Raw genomic sequence first — 18,210 nt, forward strand, 5'->3', positions numbered from 1 at the left:
GTTGGGTTCAAGTTTCATGGGTTTCAGGTCGAGCCGGGTTTAGCATTCAAAAGCCCGCATGAATCTTGGGTCGAGCCGGGTTTGAAGGGGCCCGACCCGACCCGACCCGAGTTACATAAGGTATATACATTTTTTTCTATTGTTAGTTAAAAGTTAAAAGTGAAAACCCATGCACCCACTGTTACTGTATGTGAGTGTAATTTCTGCTTCTATGAGTTGAGTTGATTCAAGTGTTTGATTGTAATTACAACATTGTTTGATTACAGCATTGTTTGATTCAAGTGTAATGTGAGTGTAATTACATCATTGTTTGATTCAAGTGTAATGTGAGTGTAATTTCTGCTTCTATGAGTTGAGTTGCCTTGCCAAACAAGAATTTTCCTTAAAAAATTGCGTCAACGTGAAAAAACCCGACCCGATCCGAACCGACCCGAGATATTTCTCGGGTAGGGTTGGGTTCTCCAAAACCCGACCCGAGTTGCAGCCCTAATTGTTGAGGTCCTTTGTGGGCCTGCTTAGGCATGGGACTAAGTAGGACATAACCTAGGATGGGACAGCTTTAAAGGGCTTACCCTAACGTATTCCATCAATCCTAGGGCTTTTGGCGTATTGGTTAGGCGCAGCCCAAAAACCAAGATCAAACAAAACTAAGAAAGAACAAGTAACAAATCTCACGTATGCAATGAAAGTATAATTTTATTCAATCTCAAAAACTCTCCAATTCCAATCCTCCATCTCTTTTATTATATTTCAAAAAGATTTCCAAAATATAAAAAGAAGCTAAAATTATATTGGCATATCTACCTAAAACAATATACTTTTCTTAGGCTAAAAACTAACTATAAATAAGAAAAGCAACTATAGCTTATCAAATCTAGAAAACAAACTAAATAAGAAAATGGTAACTCAACTTTAGAAAACAAAATATTAAGAGAATAGGAAATAATATTTTCCCAAATCTTCAAGATTGCAGGATCTTGCAAGTTTCCAACAACACACATTTCCAATAACTCCACCATGTAAACTTGTAAGTTTCTTCCAAAAATAATTCCTTATTCACGGAAACTTTTGTATTTTTCACTTATGAAACTTTCATTTGTGAATCTTCCTAAAATAACCATCATCAAAATTTGCTGCTAATTTTTGGATTACATCAGTTAGGTACTTAATATTTGATATCAAGGCTACCACTAGTTAACGTGTTCGAGTAACACAAGGAGGTAACCAGTGCAGATTTTGATCAGTGTGAGGACATGAGTTGGGGAATTAGGGTTTCTTGAAGGAAGTATGCCAAAGGTTATCTAAGGCCCAATTTCTTTGGATTTTGAGAACCAATTATGAGTCCAAAACTGATCATTGTACGCAAAAGACACAAAATGGTGTTTGAGTCCAATAATCAATCCTTAAAATTCAAAACACGGTCTAAAGCATGTCTTGAGTTGGTATGAAATTGGGATCCCCAATAGATTGGATTTGCTTGGCAATTTCACAAGAAGCCATTTCACTTTAACACTTTTTCCTCGAGGAAACAGCCAGCAGCAGAATTGGTCTTATTCATATCATTCATGTGAGTTGGCTGTTCTCTCTTGAAAAGTGAGCTGCTGCGAAATACTTTTTTGCGAAATTGCCTAGCAAATGCCTTTCTGATATAAGGGTGTTTTGGTCATTATTCTTATTATTGCTGTTTATATGCCTTTCAATTCATGTCATAATGTCATATGCTCGTATCCTCTAAAAATCAAGGGCTAACTAAGTAATTCAACACCTCATTAATAAAAAGAGGGCATGTGGCACGGACTTTAACCCTTTTTGACGTCATGGGTGTGAATTATCCTATAGGGGGTGCGATTATATCATTGCCCTAAAAGGAATATCTAATTAAAAAGGCCAGTGGCGAAAAATGAGCCTGTGACAGTAAGAAATCTCTCTGTCTCTCTCTCTTGCCTGCCTCTATAAATAAAACCTCCCGCTCCAACTTCTACCGACTTTAATCACTGCTCGAATCTGGCTGGGATTTGACACCATCTCGCCGAAATCTCGTCAGATTCCGATTAAAATCTCGCCGGAAAGATGTCTTCCGGCAGATATATGGCCTACTCCCCCTCTCCCTCTAGCGCACCTCATTCCCCTCATATCTCCGGTATCCGCTCCTCTACCAACGCTTTCGTCGACCAAGACAAGTAATGCTTTCTCTCTTTTAGCACCTCAAAACCCTAGATTTTTCACAAGATCCACAAACAAAACCTCTAATTGTTTCCAATCTTATACTTCTTCATTTGATCTGTTCTGCGCTTTTTATCTTTTATTGCCATCAATGCTAAGTTTCATCTTCTTCCGTTTTAGTTTTAATTTTCATTAGATGCGGTTGCTTTTCTGGATTTTATGCTATGAAAATGTTTGATTATTTGATTATTTTCTCTTTTCTAGTCTTGGATCGGACAATCTGTCCATGTTTCTTCTGTAATTTGATATTATTTCATCTGTAGCTGTTACTGTTATTAGGATTTTGTATTAGTTCATCTGGATTAAGCTTTTGTGCTTGGAAAGATTAGGTTTTGTATTAATTTGACTCGGTCTTAAGTGCACTTCGGTTTCTATTATCCAGTGCTTAGGATATTGTTGCTATAGCTATACTTATTTGGGGAATTTATGGATGAAATCTAGTGCTTCAGATGATTTCGCAATATCTATGGTTTTAACGATTTTTTAATGTTGATTCTTTGCAACTGTTTTGATGTTGGTGTACATTTTTTAATGATTTTTTATTGTTTAAACTTTTAACTGTGGAATGTCAATATCACGACCTGAGTTTCTTTCTCTTTCGAGTCTCATATCACCAGGATTCGAAAATTTTTAATTGATTGAGTTAATTTCCCTATTTGTGGTTCATTCATTGTCATGCTTTGCACAAGCCATTGTCATAAAATGTAGTCTCTATGGAAGAAGAAAATTTTGTTGGTACTTTCTTGATGCTTCCTCGGACGCACTATTCTGTTTTTTTTTGCTTATGATATAATTGGGTGCATTTGGTAACTTCTTAGTAAATCTTACTTGGGTAATCCAAATTCTGATACTGCTCTTATAGTTTTCTCCAAGGTTTATTACTTTCACGGTTTTTACGGTTTCTTCCATTATTCTTTTTGACATGTTTAGATGATTATATCTATTATAATTGTACTTTTTTAAAGCTCACTCTGGCACCTATGAATATATGGCATCGATATGTTTGAAATGGATATCGACATAACGTTACAACTGATTTTCACATCTCTGGCTTGATGCCATGGTTGGGATGTTTATGAGTGGAGAGGGGTGGGGGAAACCTGTTAACGTCCCGTATCTGCATGATTGAGTGTGCCTAACTGACTATAGCTATTTATTTGGCAGGTATCTTTCCATGTTGCTGGCAGAACGACACAAACTCAGTCCCTTTATGCCAGTTCTTCCTCACAGCTACCGACTTCTGAACCAGGGTGATTCCCAAAACTAAAAATAAGCTGTGTTCCATTTTGAAATTCTATGGTTAGTGTGTCAAACTATCGAAGTACAAGGGTGTCATATGTTTTCATTTTCTACTCGTGTATCTTACCATATTGTTTTTATGTCCTTTTTTTGGTCTGATTTGTGGGGTTCACGGGGATATACATAGATGGAAATTGTTAATTCCATAATGGGATTGATCTGTGTTCGACTCACTCTATGGATCATGGTCTGTAACATCATTTAGGGTACTTCAAGTTTTTTTTAGAAAGGATGATAACTGCCTTGGGTCATTAAATGTAACATTCAATTTATTTTGATGACTTTTGTGTTATGAGGATGCATTCTTTATGTGACCTGGAGCAGATGAGGGTAGTTCGTTTGTCAAGTTTCCTTAAAGCAATCCATTCAAATTCAAATTAAATTTCTATTTGCAAATGATGCTACTGACCTCTTATATAAAGCGCCTGACTTAATAACATGGCATAATTTGCTAGCATTCTGCTAATTGAGTGTGATACAGATATTGGAAGGCAGAAGAGTCTATCTTCTTGTTGGTAAATATGTTTACGATTCTCTGCATGAGATCTGACAATGGTGATTCTGAATAATTGGCCCGTATAGGTGTATACCAACATTTTATGGTTGCAGGGATAAACAAGATGGATGCTTATCAAAGAATTACCACATCATTAGCTTATGATAATGGTTTCCCCTGGTTATTGTATAACTTGTACCGTGTTTTAGTTGTGTATATGTATTAGTATCATATGTTGAAGTATTGTAACTGAATAAATATTTTGGTAGAGCATATGAAATGCTACTCTGAAAAAATGTCAGACCTTTGTTGATTTCTGGGTCCTAAAAAAGGCTTAATGGGTGGTAAAAACTAAAAACAACTGGATACAATCAAAGACTATTTTCAACACTGGGTAAAAACTAAAAACAACTGGATACAATAAAAAACTAAAAGACCCGGTTAGAATATGGACTCAATTTTGTTGGAATTTCAATTACAATATTGATCAAAATATCATTGGAAAGAAACTTGCCTGGTTTTCATCATTTCAATTGCCTGAGACATACCTCCTTAAGCAATCACTGATACCAAACTATAGATTCATCATTTCATATGCTGAGATTGTTTTAGATTCTGATAAAAGACCCGGTTAGAATATGGACGCATATTCGTTGGAATTTCAATTACAATATTGATCAAAATGTCATTGACAATTACTAGACATTTTGGTTTGCGTTATAGTAAAGCAAGATGGACCTTAATGACCATGCTTGTCCTATACTTGGTATCTACTGGAATTTCCGACATAATTATGTGAACTTTAATCGTTCAAAAAAAATTATATGAACTTTGTATCACTACTAGTCCCGGAAACGGCAAGTCCTTTTTTCATGAATATTTATATAGCTTACTATTTTTCAGTACTTCCATTATCTTGAATTAAATATTATGTAGTTTTGGGTACTTTGTCTTTCGGCATTTTTTAATGCACTTAAAATGATATAACGTCAATATATACCCTTATACACCTGATTTCTTCTTCTGAAGTGCCCCGCTAATTCACGTAAAAATAATTTACGTGATTTTCTTTATCATTCTAGGTTATGCTTCCAAAAAAGAGTAAAGTACTTACATGGACGGGATGCTGATTTTGATATGGCCCTTTTAATCGACCCATGTTGTCTGTCCATTTTGTGCTGACTAATTTCTTAACAAATGCTAACTGGTACATCTTATTCTTGAACTTGAAATTGTGAAGCAGAAATATTGCGTGTAACCACACTATTGGGGAATGCATCACTTTTAGATCAGAGTGGGCTTGAACATGCTAGCCCTCTGAATTCTGGAGGATTGTTTTCAAATGGAGGAGCCGATATGAATGGATGGGCGTCAGCATTTCAATCAGAAGTACGGATACTAACCATTAACATAACTTCTATTTCTATCTAATTTTACTGGTCTTCAGAATCATTCTTGACATAGTTTCTTACTGGTAGTGCTAACTTGAAATAAATTCCCTGTCTGAGTGCTTGCATTTGGAATTTCAACTATTGCTGACTGGCAGTCAGATTAACAGTCTCTAAGAAACAATAGACTAGTTAATAGGTTCTTTATGAAGTAAGGAACTAAGGATGCTAACCACTGGCACGGCTTCTTTTTCTCTCTATCCTGGCTGCTCTTTAGAAGCATTCCTGACATTGTTTCTTACAGCTAGAGCTAACTTGAAATATATTCCTCCTTTGAGAGCTTGCATTTGGAATTCTAACTAGCTATGAATGGCAGTCTGACTAACATTCTATAAGGAACAATATATTAGTTAATTTGTTCTTGTTGAGGCTTTAAACTTTGCTTTGCATTAGGCTTTGTTAGACGATGATAAAATTGTCCTCTTTTGCCAGGGGAAAAATAGTGTTCTTGTTGCATCCTTAAACCTTTCATCGGGTTCTAACATGAATTTCGTTTGAATCAGACCTCCAAATATGGTGGTGGCAAGCATGAACAAATAGCCCAATGCAGTAAATGGTGCTTAGCAAATCTGGGTCCTTTTCAGCATGCACAGCTGGATAAATTGACAATGCCTGGAGTTAATCCCAATTAAGAACATCTGTTAATTGTTTGTCTTCCTGGTGACATCGTGGCCTGCTAAACAATGTATTTGTATTCATAAAATATCTTCACCTTTTCTGCTTATGTGGTGTCTGAACGATATTTGAATAGTGAAGTTTGTCGTCATGTAGTTTACTAAAGTTTCTTATTTATTATTTCAGATTTGCAAAACATTTGTTACTTGCAACATCCATGACACATCTGATCAGAATACGCCCCGGACACTAAACATCACATTGATAATCAGTGAATGTTTTAGATTGTGTGAAATGCATTTTAGTAGTGAAGTTTACGAATTTGTAGTCTGCGGCCTTTGAGGTTCTTTAAACTCTTGATAAAATGTCACCGAGTTTTCATTTTTCGCATGTAATTGTTGTTAAGTCTGGTAATATCAACTTTCCCCCCAAGAACCTTCATATGTTTGCTTACTGCTGCTTAATGATTGCAGTTTGCTATTGTTTAAGTATTTTTTATGTTATCATCCTATTGCTACTGTGTAATTTACTTGTATGGGATCTAAGGTTGCTCAAATAGTTATTGATATGCATTTTTTTCCAATCACTTTTCATGTTCTCCTTTCATTTGCCTGTTTAACCACACATTGAGTTGCAATATGCAGAGGCCAAGGTTACTACAGCAATCATCAGCTACTGGCTGGATTGGATCACAAGGTAGCTCATCGGGTATTATTGTCAAGAAAACGATGCGGGTGGATATTCCTGTTGATACGTATCCAACTGTATGTAACAGATAACTTGTTTACCTACTAACAGAAAATACAAAAAATAAAAGAAAACCCTTCTTGCTCCATGCTTAAATGTTGTGATTTTCTCTTAGGTTTTTGACACTTATCTTTCTCCATTAAATTTCCTTTGCAGTACAACTTTGTAGGGCGTCTCCTTGGTCCCAGGGGAAACTCTCTTAAGCGAGTGGAGGCAAGTACTGAGTGTCGTGTCTTGATCAGAGGGCGTGGCAGCATCAAGGATCCAACTCGGGTAATTGTCATGCTGCTTTAGCAAATACTCTTAACTCTGCTTGCATACAGAGGCACTTGTATGTCGCATGCAAGACAAGTGGATATAATACTATGGCTTCTGGAAACAATCAACTAATGTCCTTGCTAGTATGGAAAAACAAACCTTTAGGGGCCGTTTGGATACGTGGATTTTAGAATCTTGGATTTCCTTAAAATCTTAGATGGGAGACGAGAAGAAGGAGAATAACAGTTTCGCTTCTCTTTAGAGTCTTGGATTTTAAGTAAGAAATCCAGGTTTTAGAAATCTCTCCTCCATCTTGAGATTTCTAAAACCTGGAAACATGAGATGATCTCCTACTCTCTCGCTGACGGAAAGAAGGGCGAGAAATCAGAAAATGATGGCTGGTCTCCTCTCGTCTCCCATCTACGATTTTGAGGAAATCCAAGATTTCCTAAAATCCGCTTATCCAAACGGCCCCTTAATGATTCTGACAAACCTGAGAATTGTCGGAGTTAATGCGAACCTGCCCAAAACCATGTTGAAATTTCCCTCTATAAAAAGTGCTGCCAACTTGCCTGATTTTAGAGGTCTCTTTGGGTGATCTTTTCCCTATTTTATTTGTATGGAATGCCAGTAAGTTTGTTCATTTGTCATTTTTTGTCTGATTTTCTTTTTGGTGGCCTATATAACCTCTCTACCAGCTTGTACAAGGGATCATGGTTTTAAATTTCGACCGAAATCCGAAATTGGGGACCGAAACCGAAATTTCCCAAAATTTGATATTTCGCGAAATACCAAATTTCGGCCGAAATTATGAGAAAATGGCATTAAATTAAAATAAAATAAATAAATGTTACAAAATTTCGGCCGAAATTTTGGAATTTCGGTCCCAAATTTCGAAGCTTAATTACCAAATTTCGGACGTCTGAAATAGGTACCGAAACCGAAATTTAAAACCTTGCAAGGGATATTGTGGGCTTCCTTATATGGTTTAGTGCATGTTTGGTAATATAGAAAACTACAATGGAAACTTGGGGAATAAGACTCTAAACTCTCTCGAACAATGGAAACAATTTTATCTTTCTCATTGCGAGGATGAGAGAGAGAGGGAGTATGTAGAAGAGTTTTCAATTCCATTTCAGTGACCATTCTGTGTTTTTTCTCCTAGATTGGAACTTTTCAATGTTCTGTTTTGAAAAAAGACGTTAAAACTTTCGATTGTTTTAAAAAAAATGAAAATAAAATTATTGATAATAATTAGAAAAATATAGGAAACCATTACGTCAACCAAATTTAACAGATGGATATGTATCAGTGGTTAAGAAGTCAATCATGTGACTGAGAGACTTACCGTAAACTTTATTAAGAATTGATTCAGGTTAATTGGTAATTCAATTTTTTAAATGTGAAGAAGCATGACCGCTGCTTGAACAACTCAATTAACAAATCAGAACTCTATCAATTCTCGAAGAAACCGTTTGAGTTAAACTTAAATACTAGTAAAAACATTACTGACTATTCAAGAATCACAAAATCGATCTGCAGCTGTTCTTTTGAACTTGACAAACTCAAATCAACTAGTTGATTGGGTTTCACGTCCTTCAGACTTTCTTCGTAAACTCGTTATAAAATAGAAGCCGAGTTTTTTTTTTTTTTTACCATACTTCATATAAAAGGCGAGACCTTGATTTTTACTTATTTGCTCTTGCCATGACTTCACGTTCTGATAGGAAGAAATGATGAGGGGACAACCAGGATATGAGCATTTGAATGAGCCTCTTCACCTACTTGTTGAGGCAGAATTGCCAGTAGAGTTAGTTGATGCCCGCCTGATGCAAGCACGCGAGATCCTGGAAGACTTGCTCAAGCCTGTGGTAGCTATTTCTCTCAGCTCTTTATTTACTTGGTCATCTTTCTTAAACATTTCATTGAATAATCTTTCTCTAGCTCATGTTTGTCTTTATGTATCTATTTGTCCAGGATGAATCACAGGATTTCTTCAAGAAGCAGCAGCTCCGAGAGCTGGCACTGCTCAATGGCACTCTCCGCGAGGAAGGTTCCCAAATGTCTGGCTCTGTGTCTCCTTTCCACAACAGCCTTGGTATGAAGAGAGCAAAGACAAGGGGGTAACTTCAAAACAATGGAGTAGTGTTCCCAGTGCCTGTTTACCATGAGTTCCCGCTGGGGCCTTTGCCCCAATTGTGGGTGAGGCTGCACCACCACTGCATTTATGTTCTAACTCGTTTCTATATGAACTGTGTTTATCTGCTGCTATTGGGGGGTTTGATGATGCTATGGATAGAAGACCATTTTTGGGTGGTTGTGGGGTTTGCCTGTGTATGTGTTTATCTAGTTTGGTGGGACAGGTACTCTTAAAATCTCTCCTTTTATTGTATTATTGTTAATGTTATGCTTGAGTTGTCAGTCTTGATATTTTTGTATTTTTGTTAATGTTCTGCTTGAGGTGTCAGTTTTTATATTTTTGTAATTTTGTTAATGTTATGCTTGAGGTGTCAGTTTTTATATTTTAATGGTGGGGGTGTTGTAAAGGAAGAGTGAATTCAGTTGTGTATAAAGAGTGGTGAGACAATAGTCCCCCAAGAGCAGATCTGGTTAGGAGTTTTGTGTACTAGAGTGTAGATTGTATTAAGTTTTGGGGATTGTATAAAGGGGTGTTTGTTTGGTTACAACCGAACCGAATAGACCGAAATTTGATAACCAAAATAATTTCGGTTATCAAATAACTGAAACCGAACTGATTAAAAATTTGGTTATTCGGTTATAACCAAAATAACCGAATAGTGGGAGAAAAAGAGGGAAAAAAGCAAAATCTCGGTTTGGATCGGAGGGCTAAGAAATGATTTTTTGAGCACAACCTAATTAAGTTGTGATCAATCAAATGGACGGTTTTGATCATCCTACAGAGTGCCAATACAACATTTTTTTTTTGGAAAAATAATGGTTTTTATCCATAATTTCGGTTAACCGATTTTTGTTTTGAGATAACTGAACCCGAACCCAAATAACAGAATTTCCAAAAACAAAATAACCGAAACCGAACCGAAAAGGAAAAAAACGGAACCGAACCGACCAAACCAATTTGGTTCGGTTATAATCGAATAATGAACACCCCATTTGTATTCTTTGATTATGTGGATCTTCTGATATTTGATTATTGTTGCTTATGTTATATCTATCTTAGTCTGCCATTTCTTTCAGTTGTTACTTTTAATGTTGTGATACTTCATCCCTACGGGTGTGCATTGGTAATGCCTGGGCGACATCGAATGTTGGGTAATGAACATGGGATATTTTAAGAATGAAAATATTTTACATGATTAATGCTTTACATTGTAGCTTGGTGAGTCCCATGGGCGACCTTTTACAGTGATAATTGTCTACTGGGCCTAAGCCAATACACTAGGTACCTATTCATCAAGACGTCTTATAGGAGATCTTTGTTATTACTTTTAGTCCTTGTTTGGCAACCAAGAAATTTTTTGTCATTGAATATTAGCTTACCGAGTGTTAAGAGAGGGGTAGGGAGAGTGGGAGAGGCAGAGAATTGAGAAGGCACGAGTGAGGAGATGATGCGAAGTGGCAGGAAATTAAGGGAAAATAAAACTCTACTTGGAATAGAGTTGTCTATTTCTTTTCCTTATTTTTCACCCACTTCTCACCTTCTCCTCTCATGTTCTCTCAATTCTCTTTCGTCTCCCACCACTTGATAAATCAGTATTCAATGGAAAAAACTTTCATAGCTGCCAAACATGGCCTTCAATCGAGCAGGTCCCTTATTTTATTTTTTTGAATGGTAAGCCTTTGAGACTAGTCACAGTAAAAAATGAGAAAGTGTAAAACAAAGAGCGGTGAATAAATATTCATAAATATTTGAGGAGAAGGTGGTGCGGATATCAACTGTATTCACCATATTCCAACCCCGTTTTAAAGGATAAAAGTATGGGAATAATAAATTCACACCCTCTGTAGGATAAGTTACACCCCTTTAACGTGAGATAATGTTTTAAAGGCAATAAAGTTTGTCACATACCCTTCTTTAAAAGGGTGCGAATTATCCAATGGAGGTGCGAATTTATCATTGCCCTAAAATTTAAGAGATGCAGGAGGCTAGCAGAACTGGAATGTGTGTCCCTTTAAAAAAAAAGGAATCATCCCTTCACTACACGAATGCATGGAAAAGATTTTAGCCCCTGATCAATCAACCTAAGTAATCGGGCCAGAGCCAGATGTAGTAAAATGACTTTGAATATCCATATTGCAATGAACTTTTCAAAGACTTGGACCAGATTTTACTGAATTCAAGGCATTTTAGAAAATCTATGAAGACAACATAATAAAATTCAATTAACTTGTCCTCTCAATGAGCCGCTGTGATGCATTTTCATACTAAGAAACTAGAGAAACAGATAGTCTCAGAAAGCTGAAAATAAGATCATAAAACAAGCAAAGCTTCTCAACAGAAACAACAAAGGAATGGGACGACTATTTTTCAGCCATAGGGACACCCATTGAATTGAACTGAGGACATATATCAGTATGACAGGCAATAGAGAAATTCAGGGTGATCAATTAAAAACCTTAAAGTGGATGGAGAAAGTGTAGAGAAGCAAATCTATTACAATAGTCAAATTAAAAGAGGGACTTAGTTAATTTCCTCCTCACTCAATAGAGACTGATACTAGCTGCGAAGATAAATAGCATACTTACACATCTTTTTCTTTTCAAATTCATCTGATATAGGCACTCCCCTTGCTGCTCAAGAGTCTGATTTTGCTTGCTGCTGCTGCTGAACAGCCTGTTGCTGCTGCCACATCGGCTGAGACATGTAAACATGAGGCTGCTGCATATACAAAGATTGATCCAAAACAGGTTTACCCATGATCAACCCTGGCGATCCAACCTGCTGGGGACCCTGTGGGGACATATAGTAGTAAGAAATAGGGTCCGCGGGCCCTCCAACTGGCATGGTCCCAGCCCTTGGGATGGATCCAAGCACCTCATCCTTCAGCTCTTCCCTAGGCACAATGTCCACAAGAAAATCAAAGATATCTGTCCTTGTGATTGCCGCAGCAATGTCGTTCTTCTGAAGTGTCCTCCGCTTGTTCTCCTCAGTATGATTCCACGAACGTAGTGTCAACTCCAAGATGAACATCTCGCACGCCTTGGCGAATATGACCGGAGCCTCTGCAGATATCATCCTTACATCCTCGTCTGCTTTCATTATCTTTTTGATCCTCGCCAATGGCAAGCTGTGGTTTTTGAAGTCAGTTGTCTGTTCAATTTCTTGGTATTGGTTTCCCCAAAATATTTGGAGTTGCTGCTGGAGTTGTTGTTCCTGTTGCTGGTGGATGTGCTGATAAGCAAGTTGGTGTTGGGCAAGCTGAGCAGGGGATGCTGCGAAAGTTGTTGTCTGACCAGGGGATTGAATGGTTCCAACGGGTGTTACAACTGAGCCTGGGGGAATGGGGCCCATCATCTGATTGGCCTGATATGTGGCTGCACCATACGGTATTTGAGTCGTACCAGCAACAACACCCATAACTGGAGGCTGTCCGTGCCCTTGTTGATCCATTCTCACTTGGACAAGCACAAGTCTAACTTCTTTCTTGTAGCTTCAGAACCAAACTTTAAGATTCTGCTTTCAGTAAATTAAACAGATGAGACAAATGCATTATTGGGAATTCTTCCATCAAGGATAATGGACTTAACAGTCATATTCATTTTGTAGAATAGCGGGCTTAAACTACATTAATTGACATAACATTGATGAGCAATGTTGAATAGTGATGATTTGGCCACATTTATTTCAAAACTTTATAGTTTTTCTTTCACTATTTTTGTTAATTCTGTCAAAAGTAGGAAACTAACAAATAGATTTTACAATTAGATATTCTTTTTGAATGGCAGATTTTACAAGTAGATTACCTGACACATAAGGATTTTATAGCCCCGTTCAATTTTAGGGCACTGAGGTGAGATACGGTAAAATCAGCTATTCTAAGAGCCAATGTCTGTCAAAGATTCATATCTAGAAGTCTGAACTGAATTTTAAAACCTAAGTAATAGGGAAAATTCTTACAACACCGTGGTTCTAAAAATTTTCAACAAAAAACAAACCACCTCATATAAAAAAGTGTCAATACCCCTACGTTTATAAATTATGGAAGTGTACTTTCAAAACATGAACTGCAAAATTGACTAAATAGCTGCAAAAGTTAACTGTACTTGCTTTGTTGGGCTTCTCTCCATGAGCACATCAAGCTGGCTAGAAGCTTGCTAAGGGTAGTTGAGACAATCATATGCTCCTGACCTTTAATATTCCCCTACCATTTGTGTATGGAAGCAGATATTAATGACAGATTGACAGCACTAAGGAAAAAATAGGACCATCGGGATATAGGAGACTTAGATGGGACAGATGGAATTTGGCTGCTATTTCATTATGTGATTTCTTGCGGGATGTTGCTCATGGCTATTTTGCATGACATGGTTTGGCCCAAACATTAAGGCCGTGGGGAATATTTTGTAGCCAAGTTAATGGTAGCTGAAATTGGGCGAGGGCTTGTTCAAACAATATGAAATTGTTCAACAATTAACCGCTAGGAGTTTATACAGTAACTGAGTTCCTATTTGACCAGGATATAGATGTGTCAGTGTCACATACAGAAATGTCACACTGCAACCTTGAAAAACTTGATAAGCAGACACATCCACATAATTAATTGAAAATAAAAAAAACTTATAATTATATTTACATGTAAGCACAAAATAAGAAAATACAAGCTGCTAAACAAACATATACCGAATTATACAAAGGGATTTGCTAAGGTCCATCGCAAAAGGCTTTTTGCAGCTGGTCTGTTGCACATCAGACAAGCCACCTAGTGAATGGAGACAAAAGCTATTGTCTTCATTAATGAGGTGGCTGGTCTGATGTGCGACAGACCAGCCGCGAAAACCCTTTTGCGATGGACGCTAGCAATTCCCTTATACAAATAGTAATAGATAAGTGGCAGTGTCAGACACAGACATAAATGTCACACTGCAACCCTAGAAACTTGATAAGCAGACACGCCCACGTATAAACCTCATAAGCAGATACGTAATAGGTTCACACATGACACACGTAATTGAGAATATGAAACAAATTATATTTATGTTTACATGTAAGTACAAAATAAGAAAAATGCTCCCCGATCAATAAACATACATTGAACTATATTTTTCTTTTCCTAACAAGTATGTCAGCATCTGTATGACATGGCAATGTTTGTTCAAAAGAGTGTCCATTTTACATAGCTTGGTTCTATCACCACCCATGACAACTTGCTTGCCTAATATCAACAAGCCATACATTTCATATTCAAATCTTTCTTAAGCAAGTTGCCTAGTCAATAGGCAACTGCTTGCCTAGTGACTTAGCATGCCGTGGAACAAGTGAAAAACCTCCCAGTGCAATAAGGATGAATTGCACATGCTGTAGTTGTACTCTTAAGTGCCACAAGAGCACTTCGAAGAATTTAAGCCCCATGAGAGGATGCTCCTAAGTCCTAAGTGTGATCATAAGCTATAGGAGGAACCTGATAGTTGACTTTCTCTCCCTCGTCACCAATTTTTATGAAAGATAATGAAGTAATCTATTTAAAAAAAAAGATACACAAAAAAGGAGCCGTGGTCCCTCAAAAGAACTGACCACACTATGCTACATTGCTACCCTAAGAAGCATTCTCACATTTGGAATGTGGATGAAGAGGTGATTAGACGACTCTTACACTTCCATGCTTAGAAGCACATATTCACCAATCTAAATTTCTTTGCCTTTTCATACTTCATACACCTGTGATTTCCTCAACTGTCGTCCAACACTATGTTTCAACTCTAGGTGGGACCAATGCACCAATCACTCCTTCCATATAGCCCACACAATCACATGTGGGGAGATTATTTGCAAGGACTTTACGTTTGCTATGAAAGGATTTGATTGACAGACCCATGAACAGATCCTACGTTGATACCACAAAGATCCATGAAATACAGAAACAATGGAGAAGAAAGGACCCACCTTTACCAGTCAGTTTATAGTGGATGAAGAGAAGGTTAGCTGACTCCTCCGATTCCATACAAAGAAAGCATACATTAACCAATCTAAATTTCCCTTCTTCTAATTCATCATATTCATATATACAGTCCTCAACTGCCATTGAACAAAATGCTTCCACTCTAGGTTGGACCAGACCATCCCATACAGTGAAAGACTTAGAAACAACCTAAACTCATCAATAAGATACAAAGTTACAAAAAATATGATTTCACAAAAAAAAAAAAACACACTAGAATCCCAAGCCTGAACTCCGTTTTCACTCTCAAATAGGGAAAAAATGCATATACTAAAACTCTTTAAAAAGAAAGAGCATGCCCCTAAGGGTCAACTGACACAATACCCTTGCCCACCCTATTGTAATACTTTTGTATTACGGATTGCGAACCAATATAGGCTTGACATGCATGGCAATAATAAACCTCACATATGCATGTCATGAGCAAATTGTACCATGTCTTCATTTTCACGGCAAACCAATCTTATCTTTGATGAGATCTTCATCTTCCACTGTTTGGCAGGTCATAATGTGCTTAATGTGATTTTGTTTTGTATTCAGCACCTCTAAAAAAGTAATAATGCGCATAATCTCTCACAATTTGGGGTCATCGGAAACACCCTTCTCAACAAAAGCACGTATCTCAAATCAGGAGAAACATTTTTTTAGCTGTATGTTTCTCAAAGAGTAAGTTGTATGCTAGGGTTCAGTATTTCACCAAAACTAGGAATAATGTAGAATCCTGGGAGATTTTTTTTCCATACAATTTCCTTTTAAAACATTTCAGAGACACAAGGCAGAATGTGTCTTTACTTCGAAGGCTTGCTGCTTCCTTCCTAGAAAACTCTTCTTTGGGGTGCTCTGTTTTATGTTATAATCAAGACATGTTCTTGCAGTGAGGTTTAAATAGAAACCTACCCAACAGTACTGTAAAAACAAGATCTCTTGGAGCAGGGTTCATTACTATTGCCTTAGTTGCAATCTTTCGTGATAGTTTTCGTGATTGTCTATAAGACAAATGTATTTAAATACTTAAGTTACGATCTGGAACTTACAATTAGAATCAAATCTCATGGCCTCCCTCAAATAATCTTTCCATAATAATCATTACTTCCAAAAAAAAAACCCTCACCAAGTCCACGAATTCAAATCACACGAGATTAAAGCCCCAACAGATAACATACGAAACACATACAACCCCAATCAAATCAATCCAAACATGAAAAATCCTAAACCTATGAAACTAACAAGAACCACAAAATAATAAAGATATCATTTTTATATCAAGTTTACATCAATCACCAAAGAACAAACACTGAGTGATAGATCCATCGAAACAATAAAAATCTCAAAAAAAAAAAATCCATAAAATTTACAGTCTTTATAAAACGAGAAAAATAGATCAAGAAAGCCATTAAGATGAGGAATATATGGCAGATCGAGTGCAGGAAAAAGAGTCTGATAGAGAAATTACCTGTTTATGATGATGAGTGCTGGAAAATTAAAAAAGAAGATCGGATCGAAACTTAGGACTAGGGTTGTTTTTTATAAACTCGGATCTTCCCGCTCCGTAGTGTGAGAACAAGTGCAGAGAGAGGAATGAAGAGAAATAAAGAAAAGTAGAAATTTTCGGAACAAGAAAGGAAGAAAAAAGATGATCTGACAAAAGGATCTTTTCTTCTGTTAACCCTAAATATAGGGATTTAACTATAGGGCGATGATTTTTTCCCCCACTCTGTAGGATAATGCGCACCGCTTTTAACGTGATTTGACGTCAAAAAAGGTTCAAGTCTGCCCACAATTCATGTTAAAAGTGGGGCGCATTATTCTACGGTGGGGGCGAAAAGGGGATAGTTGAGCTCCGTTAAAAGCCCGAAAAGTAAGTAACCCAATGTTGAGATCCGCTAAAAGCTCCAAAAGTAACTCGTCTGGGTTTAGGATAGCTTCGAGTAGACAATTGGTAGTATTTTAGGCCCGACTGAAAGTGGGCTGGGCTTAGGTTTATCTACTATAAGTAACCTTAAAATTAGGCAGGGCTGCCATTTCAATTTCTCCTATATGTAGAAAGGCAAAAGCAAATCAAATGATACAGCATAAAATGGTGAAAAAGTGTCTAAACTAATGGGTCTCACTACCAATTCCACTAAGAGGAATGCTAGGCTGAAGGGCGCCCTTGCAGAAAGGAGGTGAAAGGGCACCCCATTGGGCTAATCATGGCTGAAAAGTCAAACACGATGATGATGTGCAGCCAATGGGGGCACCCTTTCACCTGACGGAGTGCCTAGATCCAAATAGAGGGTCCCAATGTACTAATATATGGTATAAATTATCGTAAATTTGTCTATTCATGAGGGTACTTTCATAATAATAATATTAAAAATAATAGGAAGTCTAAACTGGAGGGCAACCTTGCATAAATAAGGTGAAAGGGCGGCCCCATTGGTTGGAAGTGCATTTAATGCTTTGAATTTTACATCTTCGGTGCTGTTATAAATGCCTTTAAATGCACTTTCAAACAAGAGATTTTATCTGGTGTAAGGGCTTACAACAATACGGTAGGGGTACCGCCCTTGATATTTGATCCAACAGAAGCTCACTTTTTGAGTAGCTGCTGTTGGATCAAATGTCAAGGGTGGTACTTCCACCGTACAAAGGCCTTCTTCTTGTAAGCCCTTACACCATATAATTTCTCTTCAAATGCGATTTTATATGGTGTAAGGGCTTGCAACAATACGGTAGGGGTACCGCCCTTGATATTTGATCCAACATAAGCTCACTTTTTGAGCTTTTTGAGGAGCTGTTGTTGGATCAAATGTCAAGGGTGGTACTTCCACCGTACAAAGGCCTTATTCTTGTAAGCCCTTACACCAATGGAGGTGCACTTTCACCTCATTTATGCAAGGGTGCCCCTCAGTTTAGACTACCTCTAAATATAATATTCAAAACTACAAACAACATTTTAGTTTCTCTCTTTTAATTTGACAGCAATTCTCCTCTCTCACTCCTCCCC

The 18,210-nt window shown here is 37.3% G+C and overlaps 1 protein-coding gene and 1 pseudogene across 3 annotated transcripts; one reads left to right on the forward strand and one right to left on the reverse strand.

The window, feature by feature from the left end:
* Window positions 1-1,904: 1,904 nt before the first annotated feature.
* On the forward strand, window positions 1,905-9,514 carry LOC143856308 (KH domain-containing protein At5g56140-like). Of its 2 annotated transcripts, none has more exons than XM_077366489.1 (7): window positions 1,905-2,180; window positions 3,388-3,473; window positions 5,259-5,407; window positions 6,726-6,845; window positions 6,985-7,101; window positions 8,814-8,957; window positions 9,064-9,514. In XM_077366489.1, the coding sequence occupies exons 1-7, from the start codon at window positions 2,071-2,073 to the stop codon at window positions 9,211-9,213; spliced, it is 876 nt and encodes a 291-aa protein (XP_077222604.1). In that variant the 5' UTR covers window positions 1,905-2,070; the 3' UTR covers window positions 9,214-9,514. The 2 variants fall into 2 exon arrangements, with proteins under 2 accessions (XP_077222604.1, XP_077222605.1); XM_077366490.1 differs by having other exon boundaries at window positions 1,906-2,180; window positions 5,262-5,407.
* A 2,137-nt stretch (window positions 9,515-11,651) lies between these two features.
* On the reverse strand, window positions 11,652-17,079 carry LOC143856342 (nuclear transcription factor Y subunit C-3 pseudogene; annotated as a pseudogene). The gene is made up of 2 exons (XR_013238164.1): window positions 16,675-17,079; window positions 11,652-12,739 (listed from the first exon to the last, which is right to left on the reverse strand). The product of XR_013238164.1 is annotated as a nuclear transcription factor Y subunit C-3 pseudogene (transcript).
* Between the last annotated feature and the right edge of the window lie 1,131 nt (window positions 17,080-18,210).

Source organism: Tasmannia lanceolata, unplaced genomic scaffold, assembly GCF_043159265.1.
Source record: "Tasmannia lanceolata isolate RefF3 unplaced genomic scaffold, GAP_Taslan_0.1 ptg000023l, whole genome shotgun sequence".
Taxonomy (NCBI): Eukaryota; Viridiplantae; Streptophyta; class Magnoliopsida; order Canellales; family Winteraceae; genus Tasmannia; species Tasmannia lanceolata.